Here is a 24,993-nt window from a genome sequence, read left to right on the forward strand (position 1 = left end):
CCAGAACTGATTTAAAGCACAATTCTGATTCAAGGCATCTGAGTACAGGGTTCAAATTTAGAGAGGGGGGGTGCCCATGTCACTGGTTATGCCCCTCTGAACCAGCTCTAAGGCCTGCAGGCTTCCTTTCCTGAAAAGAGTCAGTCGGGTCAGCTGGCACCTCATCATTGTTAGCTAATCATACTGCAGATGAAGGCCTGAAAACGTAGAAATGTGCAATGAGGGCACTGTCACCACCAATGAAAGGCAGAACAGGCGCTACAGGAAAAAAAACAACCTTTAATCGTGTTTAAATAAATCTTACATGAATCATCGTTTACTCTCTCGAGGAAAGCCGTGTGCATTTATACAGCATTTTAATCGTAAGCATCCCCAGAGCAGTACATGAAGCATTTGCTGACCTGGCTTCATCAGAGATCAGATACAGAAGGAGAAGATGTTGTGGATCGAATGACCCTTGAAACACATTTCACCCCTCCCCCCTTTCCCTCCCCTCCCCCCAGATCAAGAACAGACACACAACACAAATGCCTTCTTGTTTACAGACAGGGCTGGGTTTCGGAGGATCCTGGCTCCTGAGCCTCTGCAGAGAGGCCGTGCGTTTACAGAACACAGCCAGGAAACCCCCGCATCGGCACAGCCTGGGGTCAGTGTCCAGTCTCTCCTGCCGCAGGGCTGTCGGACTGTCCGCTCAGCGCCGACCCCCGACGCCCCCGACCTGCAGCTGCTGGTCTGAAAGCAGTCCCTCTCTGAGCTGAGCACGATCCCAGACAGCTTCAGCCCTCAGATCACAACAGGGCTGACCTCCCAGCGGCTCTGGGGCTGGTCAGCCACTCAATTCAATTTCAATTCAAGTCAAGGTGCTTTATTCACATGACCGATGGGTACAATCAGTGTTGCCAAAGCAAATAAAAATAATAAAATTAACATGAAACAAAACAAAAATCAAATAAAATCTACAGACATTTACAATGTACATTCGCACACAAACAGATGGAGCATTACTGGGAGACAGGCTCACTGTTCCTCAGGCTGTGACAGGAGATCACGTACTGGGCTGCCAGTTCAACTGAGTTCCCTCCTCCTCCAGTCATTCACCCAGAAGCATTAATTCATGAAACCAATAACGCGGTCAGTGAGCATCTGAGATCTGGGTTGGAATGAGCCCAGGGGACCCTGAGGTGGAGTAACGCTTCAGTGTTTGTGTGGGGCGAATGAAGCACAACTCACTGGGGCTGAACACACAAATTACAGTCACTGCAGTCTACGCACACACACACTGGCTCTCTGTTAGTACACTTCTGAGGCATTTTAAATCTATCCATCCATTTTCTAACCTTTTCTTCAAATCCAGGGGTGCAGGACTTTGGACTGTAGCACAACTCTCACAAATGGGGGGATTAACATACAGATAGTAAGTACCTCAATAATTGAACCCAGGGCACCAGCATTAAGAGGCAGTTTACTAACTGCTACTAACCGTGCCACCCTAGCTTAAAAACACAGTATAAAACCGCTCTATGAACCAGTCACGGCGGGGTTTAGATCGATGACTCAAAATGGACGTGTTCTCAAATTTAAAGACGCGGTCACAAGTTCGCAAGAAGTGTAAAGGAAGTTAAAAAGATACCATGCGCACACACACCCAAAGCCACACCTCTGCACCATCAGAATAACGGGACTCTCTCTCTCTCTCTCGGCGGGTAGCGGGGCGGAGGAGAAAGGAAGAGACGTCGTTCAGCCCTGCCTACTGCTGTAGCGTCGCCTATCCCGCCGTCACTCCGGCTCAGTCTGAGCCGTCTGGCAGGCGGCTGTGGGTGGGCAGGGCAGCGTCTCTCTCCGCAGCGCAGGGCGTGTTGCAGCAGCTCCGGCGGCTGAAGAGCGAAAGGCGTAACTTTGGGCTTTTCGAGTTTGTTTTTATATTTTTGAGGGCTTTCAGGCGAAAGCGGGGCATTTTTACGCACGGCCCATCATTTCATCCTGATAAAACCGACGCGCCCGCGGCGGCTCGTTTAGCTGGGAGACGGGCAGAGCGTGGCAGCGTCTGCGCGGTCGACGAGCTCTACTCGGAGCCGCTCAGATTTTTGACCTCAAAACTGGTTTGTTTTTATTCGCAGAAGTAGCCTCGATACAACTGCTACTTTGAGCTGGCCTTTTTTCTTAACTTCAGTTTATTTTTCCGACTCTTTGGCTAAGTTTTTCCAGTTAAGTCTCCGGACCTTCACAGTCCGGGGCGCTGTACCGATACAAGCGGAACCAGCAGCGGCTCCGATCGGATCGGTTCGACCATGCGGACGGATTCAGGCTCTATCCCGATCCCGACCCCGGACGAGGTCCACGCCTTCGACCCGCCAGTCACCCCGGGGGCGGACGCCGTGTCGGTGCTGTGGTCCTTCGGTAAATGTCTGGGTGCCCTGATACCCGTCTACTTGGCGGGCTACTTCGGGTTCAGCATCATGATGGTGGTGTTCGGGCTGATGGTGTACACGGGCTGGAAGCTGACCCGGGAGGGCAAGGAGACCAGGCTGCGCTCCGCCATGTACCTGCTGGAGAACGAGGAGGAGATCACGGCCACCCGGGTCCTGCGGACCAAGAGAGAAATGCCAGCCTGGGTGAGCGAAGCGGTTGTTCCTTCCTGCGTGCTGCTCCGTACCTCCGTCAACCTCAGACACACACAGCTGCTTATCACACGCACACAGCTCAGACCCAGACGCCTAGAGGATTCACTACTGTGCCAACACACATGGTAAATTTACCTGTATACAGATGCAAGGCGCAGTATAAACCCCATGCCTTCTTTCTGTGATTGTCCTTCACGCACAAGCTGTACTCCACTGCGGCACTGCTGCCGGTTCCGTTCCAGTCCCTCGTAGTTACGTCATCGGGTCTCCAGTTACTGCGTCGCTGCGGAGCGTGCCAGATGTGTGTATACAGAGAGACACGTGCGAGCTTTCTGCTCAACGTCAGAACGCAGTTTTGCGTTTTGCCCTGTCACTGGAAAGTTGTTTATTTTTAAAAAAAAGGTCTCACACTGCAGGAGAGGAAGAGACTTTGTCTGCAGCGCTGTCCACTCATGCTAGCATTTTGAGCACTTATAGCCACACTGACCCACACTGCTGTCCTGACCCCCCACTGACCACCACTGAACTCCACACTGAGTCCCACACTGACACCCACACTGACACACACTAACACACACTGACCACTGCTGAACTCCACACTGAGCCCCACACTGACCCCCACACTGACACACACTGAGCCCCACTGAGCCCCACACTAACACACACTGACCACCGCTGAACTCCACACTGAGTCCCACACTGACCCCCACACTAACACACACTTACCCCCCACACTGACACACACTGAGCCCCACTGAGCCCCACACTGACACACACTGAGCCCCACACTGACACACACTGAGCCCCACACTAACACACACTAACCCCCCACACTGACACACACTGAGCCCCGCACTGATCCCCACACTGACACACACTGAGCCCCACACTGACACACACTGAGCCCCACACTGACACACACTGAGCCCACACTGACACACACTGAGACAGCGCGCTCCTCTGTCTCGGGGGGCTGGGCTGTGTGCTCACAGGGCAGCTGACAGAGCTGTGTGAGTAGCTCGCTGTTGCAGTCAGATCCGTCTCAGATCAGATCAGCGTTTTCCTTCCTTGGTGTGAAAATGTCAGTCAGCTCTCCTGTCTCCGTCTCCCCCCTCTCGCCCTTCTCCTTCAGGGGCTCACGTCCTGGGTGGGACAGCTGGGTTATTTCCTCCCTCTGCTTGCACTGTTACACTCCCTGCCCTATGACAGGCTTGTCGTTCTGAATGAGTGTCTTAACTGACTTATCTCATTAAATAAGGAACTGGATTAATTAGAAATAAACCCACTGACGCCCCTCCCCCTCCCATCTTCCTCCTCTGCCCCTCCCCTCCCTCTGTGTCCGTCCAACTCTGGCTATATTAGGCAATTCTCCAGCCCGTCTCCTGGGCCCGAGAGTGAGCCAGTGAGTCATTAGAGGAGAGAGAGGAATCAGAGCAGCGAGGAGACTCGCACTGAGATTGTAGATGAGACTGCAGTTCCTCAGTCCGTGTCTTGCCAGCGCAGAGTGCCAGTGGAGGCACTGATTTTGGTCCCGTTTCTGCTGGGAGTAATAATAATAATAATAATAATAATAATAATAATAATAATAATTAATTCTTTACACTTATTAGTGTTTTTCTGGACACTGCACTCAAAGTGCTTTACAGGTAATGGGGACTCCCCTCCACCACCAGTGTGCAGCCCCACCTGGATGATGCAACAGCAGCCATAGTGCACCAGTACCTCACCACACACCGGCTATCAGTGGGGAGGAGAGCAGAGTGATGAAGCCAGTTCAGAGATGGGGATTATTAGGAGACCATGATTGGTAAGGGCCAATGGGAAATTTGGACAGGACACCAGGATTACACACCTAATCTTTTTAAGAAATGCCCTGGGATTTTTAATGACCACAGAGAGTCAGGACCTCGGTTTTATGTCCCATCCAAAATACCTTATGGGCTGAAAAGGGACCTACCACTATCCTGGGGCATTAGAACCCACACAGACCACAGGGTGACCACCCCTCCTGGCCCCACTAACACCTCTCCCAGCAGCAGCCTTAGTTTTTCCCAGGAGGTCTCCCATCCGGGTGCTGACCAGGCTCACACCTGCTGAGCTTCAGTGGGCTGCTAGTTGTGAGCTGCAGGGTGACATGGCTGCTGGCCAAAACTGCTGTCGCCTCCTGTTCTGAGGCTCATGGATGAAGCAGAAAGCATCAGCAGTGCTCCCTGAGACAGACCAAGCTCTCCCCCTGAGTTGCCTTCTTCTCTGGGGCACTATATTACTCCTATTGTACAAATACTGCTCTGTGTGAGCGTCTGCGTCAGGACCTGCGGTGATATACACCAAAACGAGCTAATCCATTTTATGCATAGTGTTGTGTCTCACACCCACACATTCCATTACTTTCAAGTCTGCGGGTAAACCCAACCCATGAGTGTGTGTGGCCAGCGTTTCTGACTGGAGGCTTGAAGGAAACTGAAAGAAACAGCAAAGCTCTGTTTATTTCTCTCAAGTGTCTTCATGCTGTATTAAACAGCCGGAGACTGGGAAGGCTGTGCAGACATGCCCGCGCTCTGCTCTGAGAGTGCTAACAAGTGGCGCTGTGGTCCACACTGCCACATGAGTGCTGCTTCCTGTCTCTCTCTGCGGCCGGAAGCCCTGTGCTTCAGAGCAGGCGGAAACAGGGGAGCGTATCGTTCAGGGGGCAGCTAATGAATCATGCAGACGCTCCTGCGCAAGTATTCTACAGACAAATGCTCGGTTTCTCCTCGCAGGCTCTGCCCCGTCCCTGTCTCTCTCTGAGTGTCGAAGGCCCTGGCACTCTGCTGGTCAGGCCTGGGTGTGTCAGTGCGGTCCAGTGCCGAGGGCCAGTGTTTCGCAGGGGAAAGTGATACCTGTTTCCCTGACATCTGGCTTCCTACAGACAAACATGTCCACACACACACACAGGCAGGGGCATGCACACGCAGGTGTCGACACAGTCAGGCTTGCACACATACACACAAGTATGTACACACAAAAGCATGCACACAGGTACGTACACACGCAGGGACGTACACACAGACACGTACACGTACACACACAGGCACGGACACGTGTACACAGGTATGCACACACACAGGCATGGACACGCACAAGTATGTACATACATACAGGCGTGCACACATTCACACAGGCGTGCACACATTCACACAAGCATGTGCACGCACACTGACATGCACTGAAGTATGTGCACTCAGAAAGGTATGTACACATGCAGGCATGTACAAACTCGCAGGCCCTGTTTTCTTCTTTCGTCTGTCACGCTGTGGGCACGGGGCGAGACGGCGTGTTTCTGCTTCTGCTATTTCTCTCTCATCTCCCTCCCTCGCTCTCTGCTTCCAGTCCCAAGGTGCTGCACTGGTGTGCTGGACACCAGCACTGCTGCCAAACCTCTTTCACAGCTGCAGCCCACAAGGCCACGCGGTGCACAGCCCGACCTCAGAGAAACACTTGCACAACACAAACATCAACAATAAAGCAAACACACGAGCAGAGTCAAAGTCCACAAGATGTCGGCCTCAGGTACTCCTGTGGAAAGGAAAGGGTGGCTGGAACCCTTGGAGAAGGCTGGCCCAGTGGAGACTGGCATTCTAGAGGCTGGCATGGCTGTGGAGACTGGTGTAGTTATAAGATATAAGATCACTTTATTGGCCACATACAATTTCTTTTATTAGGAATTTGTCTTTTCGCATACCCCAACTTGCTCTCCAGGAGACACACAGACGGGGAGAGAAGCTTGGGGTCAGAGTGCAGGGTCAGCCATTTATAGGGCTCCCCTGGAGCAGTTGGGGTGAAGGGCCTTGCTCAGGGGCCCAACAGAGTAGGATTCCTCTGCCGGCTGCAGGATTTGAACCAGTAACCTTCCAGCCACAGGCGCAGATCCGTGTGGTTCAAGAGGCTGGTGTGATTCTGCAGACTGGCACTGTGGAGGCTGGCATTGCTGTGGACACTGGCATGGTGCTGGTGATTGGTGTGGCTGGGGAGACTGGCATGGATCTAGAGATTGGTGCTGTGGAGACTGGCATTCTGGAGACTGGTGGGGTTCTGGAGACTGGCGCCGTGGACACTGGCATGGATCTAGAAATTGGTGCTTTGGAGACTGGCATTCTGGGAACTATTGGTGTGGTTCTAGAGACTGGCACTGTGAACACTGCTGTGGTTCTTGAGACTGGTGCTGTGGAGGCTGGCATTGCTGTGGACGTTGGCATGGTGCTGGGGGTTGGTGGTGTTCTGGAGGCTGGTGCTGTGGAGACTGGTGTGGTTCTGGAGACAGGTGCTATGGAGACTTACATTCTGGAGACTGGTGTGGTTCTGCAGACTGGCGCTAGGGAAACTGGTATGGTTCTGCAGACTGGTGCTGTGGAGACTGGTGTGGTTCTGCAGACTGGCGCTGGGGAGACTGGTGTGGTTCTGCAGACTGGCGCTGGCGAAACTGGTGTGGTTCTGCAGACTGGCGCTGTGGAGACTGGTGTGGTTCTGCAGACTGGCGCTGGGGAGACTGGTGTGGTTCTGCAGACTGGCGCTGTGGAGACTGGTGTGGCTCAGACAGCTTGCATGCCTGCAGGACTTGGACAGCTTGCTACTCGCCGCCTCGTGACAGGGTGTCGGGGGTGTGTGGTAAGAGTGTGTTCGGGAGCTGTGCTGTTTCTGATGCCTGGAGCCTGATAGGGAGCTGAATTCTAGCAGAAACAGCTTACCCAGATAACAGATCTTTAGACCACGAGGCCCTGCTAACACGCACACTCACCAGCACTGCCAGTGGAGTACAGACCTTGTGTGTGGGAGTGTCTTTGGTAATGTTCTGAACTCCTCACACACTGAAAATAGGCCCAAAACAAAGGTTTGGTACATTTGCATTTAAACAAAGATGCCATTTTCACTCAGTCTGACTCCCACAGTCACACTGGAACACTGTCACACACACATGCACACAGTCACACAGGTACACTGTCACACACACAGGCACACTTGCACAAGGGTACACTGTCACACACACACACATGCACACAGTCACACAAGTACACTGTCACACACAGACATGCACACAGTCACATAAGTACACTGTCACACACACACATGCACACAGTCACACAGGTACACTGTCACACACACACATGCACACAGTCACACAGGTACACTGTCACACACACACATGCACACAGTCACACAGGTACACTGTCACACACACATGCACACAGTCACACAAGTACACTGTCACACACACACATGCACACAGTCACACAGGTACACTGTCACACACACACATGCACACAGTCACACAGGTACACTGTCACACACAGACATGCACACAGTCACACAAGTACACTGTCACACACACACATGCGCACAGTCACACAGGTACACTGTCACACACAGACATGCACACAGTCACACAGGTACACTGTCACACACACATGCACACAGTCACACAGGTACACTGTCACACACACACATGCACACAGTCACACAGGTACACTGTTACACACACGCACATACACACAGTCACACTGGTACACTGTCACACACACACACTGTCACGCTGGTACACTGTTGCACACACACAGTCACACCGGTAAACTGTTGCACACACACGCAGTCACACCAGTACACTGTCCCACACACACATGCAGACAGTCACACAGGTAAATTGTCACACTCACGCACATGCACACAGTCACACTGGTACACTGTCGCACGCACACACACACTGTCATGCTGGTACACTGTTGCACACACACAGTCACACCGGTAAACTGTTGCACACACACGCAGTCACACCACTACACTGTCACACACACACATGCAAACAGTCCCACTGGTACACTGTCACACACACATACGCGCTGTCACACCAGTAAACATTCGCACACACACAGTCACACCAGTACACTGTCACACACACATGCACACAGCGGCACGGGGAACACTGTCACACATACATGCATGCAGTCACACTGGTGCATTCTTGCACACACACACAGTCTGCTGGACAAAATTGTCTGACTCTCTGTGTCTCTACAGGTTAGTTTCCCAGATGTGGAGAAAGCAGAGTGGCTGAACAAGGTAAGAATTCACGCTGCAGTGCGACAGTAGGCTGGTGACTGTGGGATTTTGATATCTGATAGATGACTTCCCTCTTGGTCCTCCCTCCCTGCATGAGCAGATCCTGCAGCAGGCCTGGCCCTTCCTCGGTCAGTATGTGGAGAAACTGCTTTTGGAGACAATCGCCCCCATTGTGCGAGCCTCTAGCCCTCACCTGCAGACTCTCAGCTTCACCAAGATCAACCTGGGGGAGAAGGTAATACTGATGCAAAGATGCAAACTGCACGCTAATTCACTACTTCACAGGTACTGCACATTGAATCACTACTGCACACCGATACACTGACTGCACAGGTACTGCACATCGATTCACTACCATACACCGGTTCACCGTTGCACACTGATTCACCTCTGCAAAGGTACTGAACTCTTATTCACTACTGCGCAGGTACTGCACATTGATTCACTACTGCACTCTGATAAACTTCTGCATGGGTGCTCCACATTGATTCAGTACTGCACACTGATTCACTACTGCACAGGTACTGCACATGGATTCACTAGTGCACACTTACTGCACAACCATTCGCTGCTGCACAGGTACTGGACACTGTTTCACTACTGTACACCAATTCACTGCTTCACGGGTACTGCACATTGATTCACTACTGCACCCTGCTGCAAAGTGATTTACTAGAGCACAGGTACTACGCACTGATTCACTACTGCACCCTGCTGGACACCAATTCACAACCGCACAGGTGCCGGACAGCGATTCACAACCGCATAGATGCACACCGCAGACACACAGCTCCAGTCCAGTGCTGAATGATGCTGTTGTGTTGGCAGGCTCTGAAGGTGGTGGGGGTGAAGGCTCACACTGAGAATGACAAGAGACAAGTGCTGCTGGACCTCTACCTTAGGTACTGGACAGATTTCTGTCCTTCTCTGTCTGTTTCTCTCACTCTGTCTCATTCTCTTTCTCCCTCCTCCCCTCACTCTCTGTTTCACCGTCTCTCTGTCCTGATGTCTTCCTGACAAGATCGGATTTCATATCCTTAAAGCTGTCTGCTCGTCTCTCTCCTGTCCCTTCTCTCTGTCCCTGCAGCTACGTTGGTGATGTGGAGATCAATGTGGAGATCAAGAAGTACTTCTGCAAAGCCGGAGTTAAAGGGATACAGGTGAGAGGGAACTGCCTGTCCGGACTCCGCCCTTGCGTGACCTCATGTGACCCCTCGTGACCCTGCGTGACCCCGCAAGGTCATGTCTCTGTGTGAACTCGCGGTTTGCTGATGGAGACATTGTCTCGTTTTCACATCCTGTTCATAGCTCATCCTTGTTGTCCCCGGTCTGTTTTAAACTGCGAGCAAACCCTGCCTGAGCTTTGCAGGGGCAGGGGCGAGGGAGAGCTGAGGTGCTGCAGGAGTATTTGTTGTCTCGTCTGAGAACCTTCATGTGGTGGCGTCAGTGTGACCGTCTCCCTGTCTGCCGTCTCCCGCTGTCCGTCTGTCTGCAGCTCCACGGGATGCTCCGCGTCATCCTGGAGCCGCTGATCGGAGACGTCCCGCTGGTGGGAGCCATCACCATGTTCTTCATTCGCCGCCCTGTGAGTCCCCTCGCCCGGCCGGTCAGTCTGCCCCTGTTCCAGCGTTCCCTGTCCGTTAATAATGTCCCTCTCCTGTCTGTCCCGGCCAGCGACTGGACATCAACTGGACTGGAATGACCAACCTGCTGGACATCCCTGGGTTGAAGTGAGTGGATTCTCTTCCCAGAAGTAACGTAATCAGTAGAGTAGTAAACCATTCTCTTGCGGTTTGTGCAAAACCATTTCATGTTGCAGTGCTGTTGAAACATCTCTGTAGTATTTGCCCTGCGTACCAGAGTGTCTGTACAGTGGTTACAGTCCATACAGCCCTCTGCTGTTTGTCTGGTGCATTACAGTGTGTGTTTTCAAACAGTGGTCCATTGTTGCAGTGCAATATAGTGTCTGCATATAGAGGTTTCTGATGTTTGACCCTGTGCAGTGTAGTTTTTTAGTGATTTAAAATCCTACGCAGTACAGAGTTTAAAAACTGCCCCCTAGCTTGCCCTGTGTGGCGCAGTCTAGTCTTTGTCCTCTGCAGTACAGTGTTTGTGTGTGAATAGTGCCCTCTGGTGCTTGTGTTCCTGACCCCCGTGTTTTAATACCATCCTCTGGTGGTTTTCCTGTGGAGAGCAATGTCTTTTTAACTACTGCCCCCTAGTGTTTATTCTGGATACAACAGTGTCTGCTTAATCAGCCTTCCCCCGGTTTGCGCCGCAGCTCTTTTTCGGACACCCTGATCATGGACGCCATCGCCTCCCACCTGGTCCTGCCCAACCGGCTCACGGTGCCCCTTGTGGCCAACCTGCACGTGGCCCAGCTGCGCTCCCCGCTGCCCAGGGTACGGACACCCCCTGCGCCCGCCACCCGGCTCGGTCTCGCGCCCCGGCGCTGCAGCTGCGGCGCTCTGAAGTTCACCCTGTCCCTCTCTGGTCCCCCGTCACCTCAGGGCATCGTGCGGATCCACCTGCTGGAGGCGGAGGCGCTGGCTGCCAAGGACACCAAGATCAAGGGGCTGGTGAAGGGCAAGTCGGACCCCTACGCCGTGGTCCGAGTGGGCACGCAGACCTTCACCTCCCGCACCATTGACGACGATCTCAACCCGCAGTGGAGAGAGCTGTACGAGGTGTGCTGGCCTGTTCGAGACTGGGGGGCTCGGCACACTCGTTAGGGGGTTTGCACGCTCACGTCCTCCTGTCTGCGTGTGTGACAGGTCATAGTACACGAGGTGCCGGGCCAGGAGCTGGAGCTGGAGGTGTTCGACAAAGACCCGGACCAGGACGACTTCCTGGGGAGGTAGGGCTCCCTCTGTCACTGCGTCTCACTCGCTCCCGTCGCCTCACTCTTTGTGGTGCCCGTCTCACTCTCGTGTTGCCTCACTCTTCATGGTGCTGCATCTCACTCTCTCGTGTCACCTCACTCTTCATGGTGCTGCCTCTCACTCTCTTGCGTCACCTCACTCTTCATGGTGCTCGTCTCACTCTCGTGTCGCCTCACTCTTCATGGTGCTGCCTCTCACTCTCTTGTGTCACCTCACTCTTCATGGTGCTTGTCTCACTCTCTCGTGTTGCCTCACTCTTCATGGTGCTGCCTCTCTCTCATGTCACCTCACTCTTCATGGTGCTGTGTCTCATTCTCTCGTGTCGCCTCACTCTTCATGGTGCTGCCTCTCACTCTCTTGTGTCACCTCACTCTTCATGGTGCTCGTCTCACTCTCTCGGTCGCCTCACTTTTCATGGTGCTGTGTGGAAATGCTCTCTCTCTGTCTCGCAGGATGAAGAGCGATCTGGGCTGTGTGAAACAGGCCCGTGTTCTGGATGATGTGAGTTGACGGACAGCGAAGTGTTAATGAAGACTTGACAGGCACCCTTCCCTGTGTTGTGAAAAGTGTGTGACAGTGTGTCAGTGTACAGTGTAGAGCTCCTATCCCTCAGTGTCAGTGTACAGTGAAGAGCTCCTATCCCTCAGTGTCAGTGTACAGTGTAGAGCTCCTATCCCTCAGTGTCAGTGTACAGTGAAGAGCTCCTTTCCCTCAGTGTCAGTGTACAGTGAAGAGCTCCTATCCCTCAGTGTCAGTGTACAGTGAAGAGCTCCTATCCCTCAGTGTCAGTGTACAGTGTAGAGCTCCTATCCCTCAGTGTCAGTGTACAGTGTAGAGCTCCTTTCCCTCAGTGTCAGTGTACAGTGAAGAGCTCCTATCCCTCAGTGTCAGTGTACAGTGTAGAGCTCCTATCCCTCAGTGTCAGTGTAGTGTAGAGCTCCTATCCCTCAGTGTCAGTGTACAGTGAAGAGCTCCTATCCCTCAGTGTCAGTGTACAGTGAAGAGCTCCTATCCCTCAGTGTCAGTGTACAGTGAAGAGCTCCTTTCCCTCAGTGTCAGTGTACAGTGAAGAGCTCCTATCCCTCAGTGTCAGTGTACAGTGAAGAGCTCCTATCCCTGAGTGTCAGTGTACAGTGAAGAGCTCCTATCCCTCAGTGTCAGTGTACAGTGTAGAGCTCCTATCCCTCAGTGTCAGTGTACAGTGAAGAGCTCCTATCCCTCAGTGTCAGTGTACAGTGAAGAGCTCCTATCCCTCAGTGTCAGTGTACAGTGTAGAGCTCCTATCCCTCAGTGTCAGTGTACAGTGAAGAGCTCCTATCCCCTAGTGTGTGAAGAGCTCAAGTCTCTCAGTGTGTCAGTGAAGAGCTCATCTCTCTTTCCCAGTGGTTCCCTCTCATGGACACGGAGACTGGTAGCGTCCACCTGCGGCTGGAGTGGCTCTCCCTGCTGCCCAGCGCGGACAAGCTGGACGAGGCAAGTGCCCTTCTGCCTCACCCTCACACCCATCGCCTTGTACACAACCTTCTAATCCCCTCTCTCCTGCTCCCCCCTCTCCCAGGTCCTCCAGAGGAATCGCTCTTTCTCCACTCAGAAGGCAGAGCCTCCCTCGGCAGCCATCTTGGCAGTGTACCTGGACCGTGCACAGGAACTTCCTGTGAGTCACACTTCCTGTCACCGTCATCTGTCTGCTTCCTGTGTGGCTGCTAAGGCCTGACAGAAGCCAGGAGACATCTGTACCGGTCTCTTTGTGTTCCGCTGTGTTGTTGTGTAGTTGCTTGTACTGTTTTGGCTAGCTCACAGGGTTGCGTGTAATGGTGTTCTTGTTGCTTCATTGGTCTGATAGACTAAGTGTTACGTTTAGTTCGGGGGGGTCGTGTGAGTGCTTGTGCAGTGATGTGTAGCTGTCCTGACCGTGCCTGTTTTTTTCAGTTGAAGAAGGGCAATAAGGACCCCAGCCCCATGGTGCAGCTGTCCGTGCAGGACACCACCCGCGAGAGCCGAGTGAGTTACCCCCAACACCCCACTATCTCCACACCCTGACAGCCAGGGAATCCATACACCAGTACAACAGCCACTCCTTAAATACCCTGACGCCCCAGTACTTCCAGTATCTCCAGTACTCTTTATAGTACAGCGTTTGTACCTCTCCACAGTTTAAATAACATGAGAAGGGTTACCGTGAGATCAGGCCCAGGGGCCCGTCTGTCCCGTTTGGCAGCTGGCACCTCATTGATCCCAGGATCTCATCCAGCCATTTCCAGACTGAAGCCAGGGTATCCCTCAGTATGCAGCTTGTTCCACACCCCCACCCCCGTGGAGAGGAGAAGGGTAACCTGTGACCCCCTCTCTCTGCCTGTGACAGACCTGTTACGGCACTCATAACCCCGTGTGGGAGGACGCCTTCGTCTTCTTCATCCAGGACCCCCGCAGACAGGACATTGACATACAGGTGAGTGATGATCACAAGCACCCTGCGTCCATTATCCACGCATCTGCCTCGGATCCACCCCGGATCCACCTCAGATTCACCCCGGATCTAACTGAGACAGGACACCATCCACCCATCTTCTAACTGTTGCATCCAAGTCACGGTTGCAGAGGAGCTGGATCCTTTCCGGCAAGCAATGAGCACAAGGCAGGGTACACCCTGGACAGGACTCCAGTCCATCACAAACCCACACGCTCACACTAGGGCCAGCTTTCCCAGAAGCCTTTTAAGCTGCCAGAATGTCTTTGGCCTGTGGGAGAAAACCTGGAGAAATGCACACAAACGCAGGGAGAACATACGAACTCCATGCGGATAGCACCGTACAAATTGAATCCAGGTGCGAGGCAGCAATGCTAACCAGTGCGCCAGCGTGCCACCAGTCCCTGTCATTTAGAGATGTGACTCAATATTCAGGGCGTCTGTAGAAAGAGGAAGGAAACAGGAGCACATTAATGGGAACATGCAAACTCCACACGGAAGGTGTGCAAATTCAGAATCACTTTTGAGGCAGCAACAGCACTAACCACCATGCCGCTGTACTGCTTAGTACTATATCAATTATAATACTGTGATTCTGATGTTTAGTACCAATAAGATAAGATATCACTTTCTAGGTCATATACAATTTCTTGTATTAAGAATTTGTCTTTTCACATACCCCAGCTCACTCTCCATGAGACACACGGACTGGGAGAGAACTTGGGGTCAGAAATTATTACGGCGCCCCTGAAGCAGTTGGGGTTAAGGGCCTTGCTCAGGGGCCCAACGGAGTAGGATTCCTCTGCCGGCTGCGGAATACAAACCGGGAACCTTCCAGCCACAGGCGCAGATCCTTAGCCATAAAGCCACTGCCCTGCCCTTTACTGCCACTGTGACTGCTGCAGCTGAAACAGAGATCTTTGGTAGTGAAAGATAGTAGTAGCAGTGATAGTAATTTTCCTCTCACACTGTTAATGGTGCTATCTACTACTTGTAAGAGTGACAGTAATTAAAATGTTGCTAACGACCACCTCTGCCTTCCCCTCCTCTCCTCCTCCTCCTTCTCCCCACCTCCTGTCTCTCCCCCCCCAGGTGAAGGATGATGACCGCTCCCTGACCTTGGGCAGCCTGTCCATCCCTCTTTCACGGCTGCTGACCGCTCCTGACCTCTCCTTGGATCAGTGGTTCCAGCTGGACAGCTCTGGGTCAGCCAGCCGCATTTATATGAACATCATCCTGAGGGTGAGCGAGAGAGAGACTGTACAGGCTCAGTGACCGCAGCCTGGCCATAGGAACTGGGCGACACAGGCAGACCCGGCTGCCCAGAGAGGACAGGCTGTGCTCCCACTGCCAGCGGGGAGAGACAGAGACAGAGGTGCACTTCCTACTGCACTGTGACAAATATTCTGGGATTAGACAAACATTCCTCCCTAAATTTACAAATCTAATCCCAGAATTCCCACACCTGCCAGAATCACAACAGGTCCCAATCCTACTGGGAGAGGGAGGAGGAAACTCAGCTGAACTGGCAGCCCAGTATGTGATCACCTGTCACAGCCTGGGGAACAGACAGGGGACTTTTTTCTCAATAATAATAATACAGTTTTTGATCTCCTGTCAGCCTGAGGAAAAGTGAGCCTGCCTCTCAATAATGCTTCGTATGTTTATATGTAAATATCTTAGATTTTGTCTTTATTGTAAATGTCTGTAGATTTTTGTTTTTAAGTTAATTGTGTTTGTTTTGCTTTGGCAACACTGATTTTACTCATTGGTCATGCCAATAAAGCATAATGAATTGAACTGAAAATTGAGTGCCCCCTGGTGACCATGCCCTGCTACTGCATCATCATGGGACAGGAAACTGGGCTACTGGCATTTTTCACGGACGTGTTCTCTCTCTTTTCTGCTTTTTCTGTCTTTGCCTTTCTGTTATCATTTAGTTTGATTTTAATATAAAGCCCTTTCCAATATTTCCTGACGAGAACAATGCCGCATGAAATCAATTGCACTGATTGATCGACATCTCTTCCTCTCTCTGCATCTCTCTCCACCTTGTCCCCCCCCCCTCAGATCCTCTGGCTGGATGACAATGTCTCCCCCAGCGCCCCTGTGTCGCCCCACCCCTCGGTGCCTGTGCCCATGCCAGCCCCCGGGGGGGCAGGGCAGGGTGAGGACGGGATGGGCTCAGTGGTGAACCCAGGTGGGGTCAGTGTCCCGCCCTCTGCCTCCGCCACTCTGCCCCAGCACACCAGCCCCGGTCCGAGCTTCGCCACCGAGGTGAGAGAGAGGGACTGCAGCAGCATGGGGTTAATTACTGTACCAGCTCGCAGCTCAGGATTAGTGTTCTTGCATTGCATTGTTATAATTTTTATAAATGCTTTATTATTATACTGCCGGCCTGGGCACTACACTGTCACACACTGAAAAACGCAGTCCAGCCTCACAGTGATGTGAAGCCAGCAGCCATGTCATCCTGCAGCTCACAACCGGCAGCCCACTGGAGCTCAGCAGGTGTGAGCCTGGTCAGTACCTGGATGAGAGACCTCCTGGGAAAAACGTTGCCGGAAGAGGTGTTAGTGGGGCCAGCAGGGGGCGCTCACCCTGTGGTCTGTGTCTGTCCTAATGCTCCAGTATAGTGACGGGGACACTATACTGTAAAAGGACACCGTCCTTCGGATGAGATGTAAAACCGAGGTCCTGACTCTCTGGTCATTAAAAATCCCAGGGCTTTTCTTGAAAAGAGTTCTACCCCAGCGTCCTTGCTAAATTTCCCCCCTGTTCTTTACCAATCGTGCACTGATAGCTGGTGTGTGGTGATTGCACTGGTGCTCTCTGGCTGCTGTTGCATCAGCCAGTGGTGGAGGAGAGTCCCCATTACCTGTGAAGCACTTTGAGTGAAGTGTCCAGAAAAGAGCTATATAAGTGTAAGCAATTATTATTATTGATGTGGTACTATAGCCGAGCGTTATGGAGTAGCTTGGCCAGGGTGCAGTAACACAGTTTGTCCCACAGGGGGTGCTGCGGATCCATCTTGTGGAGGCTCAGAACCTGATTGCCAAGGACAACTTCCTGGGCAGGGGCAAGAGCGACCCCTACGTGGTGATACGCACAGGGGGCATGACCTTCCGCAGCCGCGTGATCAAGGAGAATCTCAACCCCACCTGGAACGAGCTGTATGAGGTTCGTTATTGTCCTAGTTTCCCCCACTTGGATAGGGGTGTAGTGCTGAGAATTGCATGAACTGTCGTGTGGGAAGACGCCAGCACAGTAATTCTGATTGCCTGGCAGGTAATCCTGACTGAGGTCCCGGGGCAGGAGGTCCAGTTCGAGGTCTTTGATAAGGACTTGGATCAAGATGACTTCCTGGGCAGGTGAGGCGTGAGCATGGGATGGACTCGGTAAGGCAGGACACCTTACTTTCACAGTAGTGCGCCCCCTTGTGGCCATGCTGTGGAGGGTGGTTGCAGCTCTGTGGCAGTTACATAACAGAGTTCTCTGTGTGGACAGGCTGAAGATCAGTCTGAGAGACATCATTACATCCCAGTACATCGACGAGGTGAGAAGTGATGGTCTGTGTTTGTCTCTCCCTATGTCTGTCTGTTTGTGTTATTGACCCGTGTGTGTCCGGTGCTGACCCATGTGTGTGTGTGCATGGTGCTGACCCATGTGTGTGCGTGCTGCTGACCTGTGTGTGTGTTCTGTGCTGACCTGTGTGTGTGCTGACCCATGTGTGTGCGTGCTGCTGACCTGTGTGTGTGTTCTGTGCTGACCCGTGTGTGTGCTGACCCATGTGTGTGCGTGCTGCTGACCTGTGTGTGTGTTCTGTGCTGACCTGTGTGTGCTGCTGACCCGTGTGTGCTGCTGACCTGTGTGTGTGTTCTGTGCTGACCCGTGTGTGTGCTGACCCATGTGTGTGTGTGCTGCTGACCCGTGTGTGCTGCTGACCCATGTGTGTGTTCTGTGCTGACCCGTGTGTGCTGACCCATGTGTGTGTGTTCTGTGCTGACCCGTGTGTGCTGCTGACCCATGTGTGTGTTCTGTGCTGACCCGTGTGTGCTGACCCATGTGTGTGTGTGCTGCTGACCCGTGTGTGTGTTCTGTGCTGACCCGTGTGTGCTGACCCATGTGTGTGTGTGCTGCTGACCTGTGTGTGTGTTCTGTGCTGACCCGTGTGTGTGCTGACCCATGTGTGTGCGTGCTGCTGACCTGCGTGTGTGTTCTGTGCTGACCCGTGTGTGTGCTGACCCGTGTGTGTGCGTGCTGCTGACCTGTGTGTGTGTTCTGTGCTGACCCGTGTGTGTGCTGACCCGTGTGTGTGTTCTGTGCTGACCCGTGTGTGTGCTGTGTTCCAGTGGTTCACGCTGTCAGAGGTGAAGTCAGGGCGGCTGCACATGACCCTGGAATGGCTGCCCAGAGTGACAGACCCCGCCAGGCTGGATCAGGTGAGGCGTACAGACAGACAGCTGCAGCCCCTCCACCCCCCCTCGCCGTCTCTCTTCTCTCCCTGATTCCACCCGCCTCTCTCTGCCCAGGTCCTGCGGCTGCAGTCCAAGAGCTCCTATCAGAACAAGGTGGTGCCCGCGGCCGCGCTGCTGTCGGTGTTTGTGGATCGTGCCCACGCCCTGCCTGTGAGTCCGTCCGCGGGGCGCAGGGGGTCTCTGTGCTGCTGGGTGTAGTCACACAGCTGTTTGCCCCATTGCATGGCAGCTGTGAGCCTGATTCCTGTGGCAGGACTGTGGTCTGTTTGCTCTGTGCGATGGTTAACATTGTTGTAGTGGGTTGTGTTTGTGCAGTGACAGTGCGTTGGACTGTACAGCTGCAGTACTGGTGTGTGTGACTCTCTCTGTGCAGCTGAAGAAGAGTGGGAAGGAGCCAAAGGCAGGAGCAGAGCTGATTCTGCAGTCAAACTCCCACAGGACCAAGGTCAGTCATCACATTGCACTTTGGATTCATTAAATGAGACTTGACATGTTGATGAACAGTCTCAGTAATCATAATTATATCATAAAACCATAAACATACAAATTACATAGGTAACCATAACCATATTCAGAAAGTTCATTAGTTAGTGGTCTCCTGGTGTTGGAAAGACCTGTTTTTTTGCTGAATTTCCAGAGGGCCTGTGTATAGATCGGGGCGAATCTGTGGGGGGTTGAATTGGTTGAGGTCTTCAGGTGTTTTCCAGTGGCTGTCTCTCCCCAGGTGTGTGAGCGCTCCACCAGTCCGCTGTGGGAAGAGGCCTTCTCCTTCCTGGTTCATGACCCCCAGGAGGACATGCTGATTGTGAAGGTGAGAGAGCACCGTGCAGCGTGCAGCGTGCATGAGTGTGCTCATGTGTCAGGTTTGCTCCGTGTGTTAATCTGTACTCTCTCTCCCTAGCTCTCCCACAGCTGGGGGATGCCGCTGGGCTCTCTGGTCCTGCCTCTGCGGGAGATTCTGTTTGAACCAGACCTGGTGTTGGACCGATGGTTTAACCTGGATGGAGCAAAACCTGAGAGCCAGTTACTGCTGAGAGCTACAATGAAGGTAAGAGGCACAGAATCAGCCCTGCATGCAGTGAGAAGATTCACAAGTGCATCATCATCCCTGGAGAATATCACTGCATGCAGGTGTGCAACACTGCTTCATAGCTCGGTGCTGATGATGAGAGATGTACAGTAACTCTGTGTCATTGCTCAATGCTGATGATGGGTGATGTAACTCTACGTCGTTGCTCAGTGCTGATGATGAGTGATGTAACTCAGTCTCGTTGCTCAGTGCTGATGATGAGTGATGTAACTCAGTCTCGTTGCTCAGTGCTGATGATGAGTGATGTAACTCTACGTCGTTGCTCAGTGCTGATGATGCATGATGTAACTCGGTCTCGTTGCTCAGCGCTGATGATGAACAATGTAACTCTGCGTCATTGCTCTGTGCTGAGTATGTATGCTTTCTGTCTCCATGCAGATCCTGGATTCCCGAGTGACGGAGTGTGGACTAGGGGATCGGAGCGCACTTGACAAAGCCCCTGCTGGACTGGAGGGAGAGGTGCAGGAACAGCCCGTCCCCAGCCCAGAGAAACCAACCGCCAATCAGGATCTCCGACACCGATCAGTGCCTACGCAAGGGTGAGACATACGGAGACACATGTGTCATGCATTTGTTTGATTGATGTAGTTTTTTTGGGATAGGGACATAGCTCAGGACATGACCTTTACCTTGAACAGTGGGTCTGTTCTAGGAGAGAACGCTGACCTCCTTGGTGGGAGGTATCCTGGGATCTGGATTGTGGACAGGCGGAGGCAGGCAGTGTCTCACTCCCGGATGTGTGTGTGTTGTAGGGACGGGGAGCAGGGTCACGGTGCACCTGGCCAGGTGAAGCTGTCTCTGTCCTACTCCAGGGAGGAGAACCGGCTGGTCATCATCATTCACGCCTGCAGGTCTGTCTCCTTGCACTGATGCTGGGTCCATCTGCGAGCGTCTGTGTGTGTGTCTCTGTGCTGAACTGTCCATGTCCACACTGTCCAGGCTGTGTCTGTGCCCCTGGGTCTATATTCATGCTGTTCCCCTGTGTCTGTCCAGGCAGTTGGCAGCCTGTGCCAAGGACGGCTCAGACCCCTACATCTCCTTCAGCCTTCTGCCGGACAAGAACAAATCCACCAAGAGGAAGACCAGTGTGAAGAAGAGAGACCTCAACCCAGAGTACAACGAGAGGTCAGGGCGGGAGGCGGAGTTCTGTCCTCGTGTGCGTGATGTGCAGCTCTCAGGGTGTGGTTCTGACCCTCTCCCTCTCTCTCTCTCTGCAGGTTCGATTTTGAACTCTCCCTAGCGGAGTCTCAGAAGAGGAAGCTGGAGCTCTTTGTCAAGAACAGTGTTTCCTTCATGAGCCGAGAGAGGGAGCTTATTGGCAAGGTCTGAATGCCCTCCTGTCTGTCACCCCATCTGTCTGCCTACCTGTTTGCCCGGCTGTCACCTGTCTGCCTGTCTATCACCTGTCACCTGTCTGACCAGCTGTCACCTGTCTGCCTGTCTATCACCTGTCATCTGTCTGACCAGCTGTCACCTGTCTGCCTGTCTATCACCTGTCTGCCTGTCTGACCAGCTGTCACCTGTCTGCCTGTCTATCACCTGTCTGCCTGTCTATCACCTGTCACCTGTCTGACCAGCTGTCACCTGTCTGCCTGTCTATCACCTGTCTGCCTGTCTATCACCTGTCACCTGTCTGAACAGCTGTCACCTGTCTGCCTGTCTATCACCTGTCTGCCTGTCTGACCAGCTGTCACCTGTCTGCCTGTCTATCACCTGTCTGCCTGTCTATCACCTGTCACCTGTCTGCCCGGCTGTCACCTGTCTGCCTGTCTATCACCTGTCACCTGTCTGCCCAGCTGTCACCTGTCTGCCTGTCTATCACCTGTCACCTGTCTGCCCGGCTGTCACCTGTCTGCCTGTCTATCACCTGTCACCTGTCTGCCCAGCTGTCACCTGTCTGCCTGTCTATCACCTGTCACCTGTCTGTCCAGCTGTCACCTGTCTGCCTGTCTATCACCTGACACCTACCCGACCAGCTGTCACCCTGGCTATTACTGTACTGTGGTCTGTCTGTAGAACGCCTCTCCGTCTGTAACCCCTGGCGTGTGTCAGTCTGTGAGTGGGCGCAGTGATGCCAGCCCCTGTTCCCTTCCCTTCCAGGTCCAGATCGACCTGGCGCAGGTGGACCTGAGCGCAGGGGTCACGCAGTGGTGAGTAGGGCTCAGGGACAAGCTCCATCACGAGGCTGAATACAGCCCCTCACATTCCTGTCCAACAGGAAACTGTTGGCTTGAGCTGCTGTCTTCCTCCCACTGACTGTGTCTCTCTCCGACAGGTACGACCTGAAACAAGAGACTCACTAGATAACCAACAGCAACTGTGATTCAGCCTTGCCCAGCGATGCCTTTCCACCCCCCCACCCTCTCTCTCCTTCTCTCCTCCCCTTCTCTCCTTCTCTTCCGTGCCAAGAATGTTTTTAAAATGAATGATTAACAGTTGAATTGTACTGCTGTAGTGTGAGTACTGGTGAGGGGCAGACGAGAGAGGGAGACATCCCCAGCCCCTAGGAGACACAAACATGCCCTTCGGCCCTGCAGCCCAGCTCAGGTCCGACCCAGGGTCAGGAGCAGGCCCTCGAAGTCACGACTGCAGGGATTCGTCTCGCGAGACTTCTGCTAGCCCCCTTGAGCTGCTAGCCCCTTGAGACTCCTGCGGGAGGCAAGGGAAAGTATTGTCTCCACGGCTCTGTTCACCTTTCGCCATGCTTTTGCATTGCTCGGTGCCTGCCCACGATTCCGGCTTATGCCCTTTCTCACTGTGTCACGATATATATATCACGACAGCGCAGCCCCGTCACGGAAGACTGGAGTCCGGAAGTTTCTGTTCTGTTGGTTTTATCACAGGCTGTGTCTGCAGTCGGAGCTCCCCTTGCCCCTTTGCTGCTTTGGTTCGGCCCTGCGCCATGCTTGGTGGCCAGTGCCAAGGTGCCCCCTGGGCACGCCCCCAACGTCGCTCAGCCCCTCCCCTACCTATGGGCGTGTCCAGGGAGCAGGTTGCAGTCTCCCTGGATTAGGGACCAGCCAATCAGCCGCAGGGAGGGAGGGGCTTTTCTCCATGGCGATGGGGATCCTGGCTGTGACGCTCGAAGGGACTGGGACTGTTCTGGAGGCAAGGGTCTCCAGCAGTCTTTGCCCTGGAGAACAGGTGCATCAGCACAGGCACCTGTACAACTGGGAGAAGCTGCTCAATTCATCCAATTAAATCAGAGACAGTGACAAGGGAGGGGAGGAGCAGGGGAAGCGGAGTCCAGGGTTCGACTGGAGAGACAGCCTTCATTTTGCCTTACCAGAATATGCCTTTTTATTTTTTGAAAAGCCAAAGATGTTTCTTGAAATGTTATGCTGTAATATCTATTTTTTAATATTAGTACTGTTGCTTTTATTGTTTTGAGAGTGATTTGAACTGGTTCATTCCATTTTTTACTGCCCAGTTTTAACCCGTGTAGCTGTGTCCTCTGGGCTCTGTGTGAGAACTATGCCTTATTGTCGGGCGTTCTTTTGCTATGACACCAGGTCCCAGGTCTCCCGTATGGTTCCCACATTCCCACACATTCCCATACAGCCCCTCACAGCCCCTCACAACCCCTCACAGCTCCTCACAACCCCTCACAGCCCCTCAAAGCTCCTCAAAGCCCCTCATACAGCCCCCCACACCCCTCACAGCCACTCTCAGACCCTCATACAGCCCCTCACAGCTCCACACAACCCCTAACAGCCCCATGCACCCCTCACAGCCTCTCACAGTCCCACACAGCCCCACACAGCCCCACACAGCCCCACACAGTCCCACACAACCCCACACAGTCCCTCACAGCCCCACACAGCCTCTCACAGTCCCACACAGCCTCTCACAGCCCCACACAGCCCTACACAGTCCCTCACAGTCCCTCACAGTCCCACACAGCCCTTCACAGCCCTTCACAGCCCCTCACAGCCCCACACACAGCCCCACACAGACATCACGCCTTGCAGCATAATGAGGAGCTGTAGGTGTTCTGTCCCGATGATGTTGTAGCACTAATAAGAACAGTGCACTTGGCACATCCCTTGTGATCGCATTTCCTCTAGATCTGGCCTGATGTGTTCAGCTCAGAGGTCATGTGTATCTTGTTTCACCCACAATCTTGGATCTGCAAATGGGGTTGTTCTTAAGACACAAAGGGTTGAGATTTAGGACCTGGTGCAATCGTGCATAAATAAACTCCTGGTTAAATTATTGTCACTATTGAAGTGTACGTTCGTTTGGACTCTGTGTTGATGAAGAAACGGGAGGTATCTATACCTCTGCAGTGACAGTGCTGTGAAGTAGAGCCCGCCAGGTGTAGCTGATGTTTTAAAATAAAAAAATGTATGTATTTCTGCTTTTGTCCCTCCAACAATATCAGCCTTGAAGAAGGAGTGGATTAACGGCAGAGCAGAAAACAGAATGGGGACAGTGAGGCTGTGTGTGTATCAGACTAGTGTTACTGAATGAGACCAGGCTGCCCAGTGTAATTCAGTCTGTGGATGGGGCATCTGCCTTTGTGGAAGAGGGATTTCTGACAGACTGACTGTACAATCACAGTATTCAAATGCCACACAAAAGACCACCGGTGTCACTGTACCGCTTTCAATAAAACTATTTGCACTGCAACACACACTCTATCTGGGGTGGTCTCTGTCTGAGTTTCTGCTGTGCACTGTGCATGTTCACACACTGGGTAAGCAGAGAGATGTCCCTGGCTATTTAGAGATATATAGGAACAGAAACCTGGTTATAAATAGACAAGGTGCTTAAATGAGTGATCAATGCCAGTTATTTAAGGTTGGGAGTGGATATCAATTTGCTCTGTCTGTTTCATGGCCACAAGCTGCAAAACTATCTAAACTGTTCTGTTTGGGTATAAAACCGAAGCTGGCGGCGACAGACAGCTGTCTTTCTGTTACCGACGTTGCACGCTGACCAACAGGTGGACAAGAGGAGCTCCTCTATAAGCAACAAAGATGTTCCTGGTTTAGACACTCCTTCCTCTCTGCACTCTGAAACACACCCGACTAGTATGCATTCCTGTGACGGGTAAAGACTGCTTGCTTTTCCAAAGAGCACTGACAGTTCTGGCTCTGTAGTCCTGGCAGCTATTCTGTTCCTGTAGCTTGCTCCTGTGCTCTGCGCTCTGCGCTCTGTCACTGCAGCAGTTCCTTGTATCTTAACGTTTTTCAGCCTGTATTGATCAGCTGCAGGAACTGTCTGCTGCCCAGGAATGTAACAGCTCCCCCTGCGGCTGCATTAGCGAGGAAACTGGATGCGACAGCAGAAATTACGTCCTATTATTATTTAAGTATTGTAGACACCTAAGCTCCTCGGTACCAATATAGTTAAATATTGA

General features: G+C 52.8%; 1 protein-coding gene across 1 annotated transcript; it reads left to right on the forward strand.

Moving 5' to 3' along the window:
- The first annotated feature begins 1,668 nt into the window (after nucleotides 1-1,668).
- On the forward strand, nucleotides 1,669-24,260 carry LOC102684711 (extended synaptotagmin-1). The gene is made up of 31 exons (XM_015344157.2): nucleotides 1,669-2,612; nucleotides 8,670-8,711; nucleotides 8,812-8,946; nucleotides 9,540-9,613; nucleotides 9,799-9,871; nucleotides 10,207-10,296; nucleotides 10,386-10,441; nucleotides 10,993-11,113; nucleotides 11,222-11,398; nucleotides 11,486-11,568; nucleotides 12,046-12,094; nucleotides 12,977-13,066; nucleotides 13,152-13,247; nucleotides 13,523-13,594; nucleotides 13,956-14,042; nucleotides 15,153-15,302; nucleotides 16,131-16,337; nucleotides 17,073-17,240; nucleotides 17,349-17,431; nucleotides 17,568-17,616; nucleotides 18,413-18,502; nucleotides 18,593-18,688; nucleotides 18,912-18,983; nucleotides 19,263-19,349; nucleotides 19,440-19,586; nucleotides 20,007-20,167; nucleotides 20,381-20,479; nucleotides 20,622-20,753; nucleotides 20,846-20,951; nucleotides 21,729-21,778; nucleotides 21,904-24,260. Exons 1-31 carry the CDS (start codon nucleotides 2,289-2,291, stop codon nucleotides 21,929-21,931), a joined length of 3,294 nt encoding a protein of 1,097 aa, XP_015199643.2. The 5' UTR covers nucleotides 1,669-2,288; the 3' UTR covers nucleotides 21,932-24,260.
- The last annotated feature ends 733 nt before the right edge of the window (nucleotides 24,261-24,993 follow it).

Source organism: Lepisosteus oculatus, chromosome 1 (genome assembly GCF_040954835.1).
Source record: "Lepisosteus oculatus isolate fLepOcu1 chromosome 1, fLepOcu1.hap2, whole genome shotgun sequence".
Taxonomy (NCBI): Eukaryota; Metazoa; Chordata; class Actinopteri; order Semionotiformes; family Lepisosteidae; genus Lepisosteus; species Lepisosteus oculatus.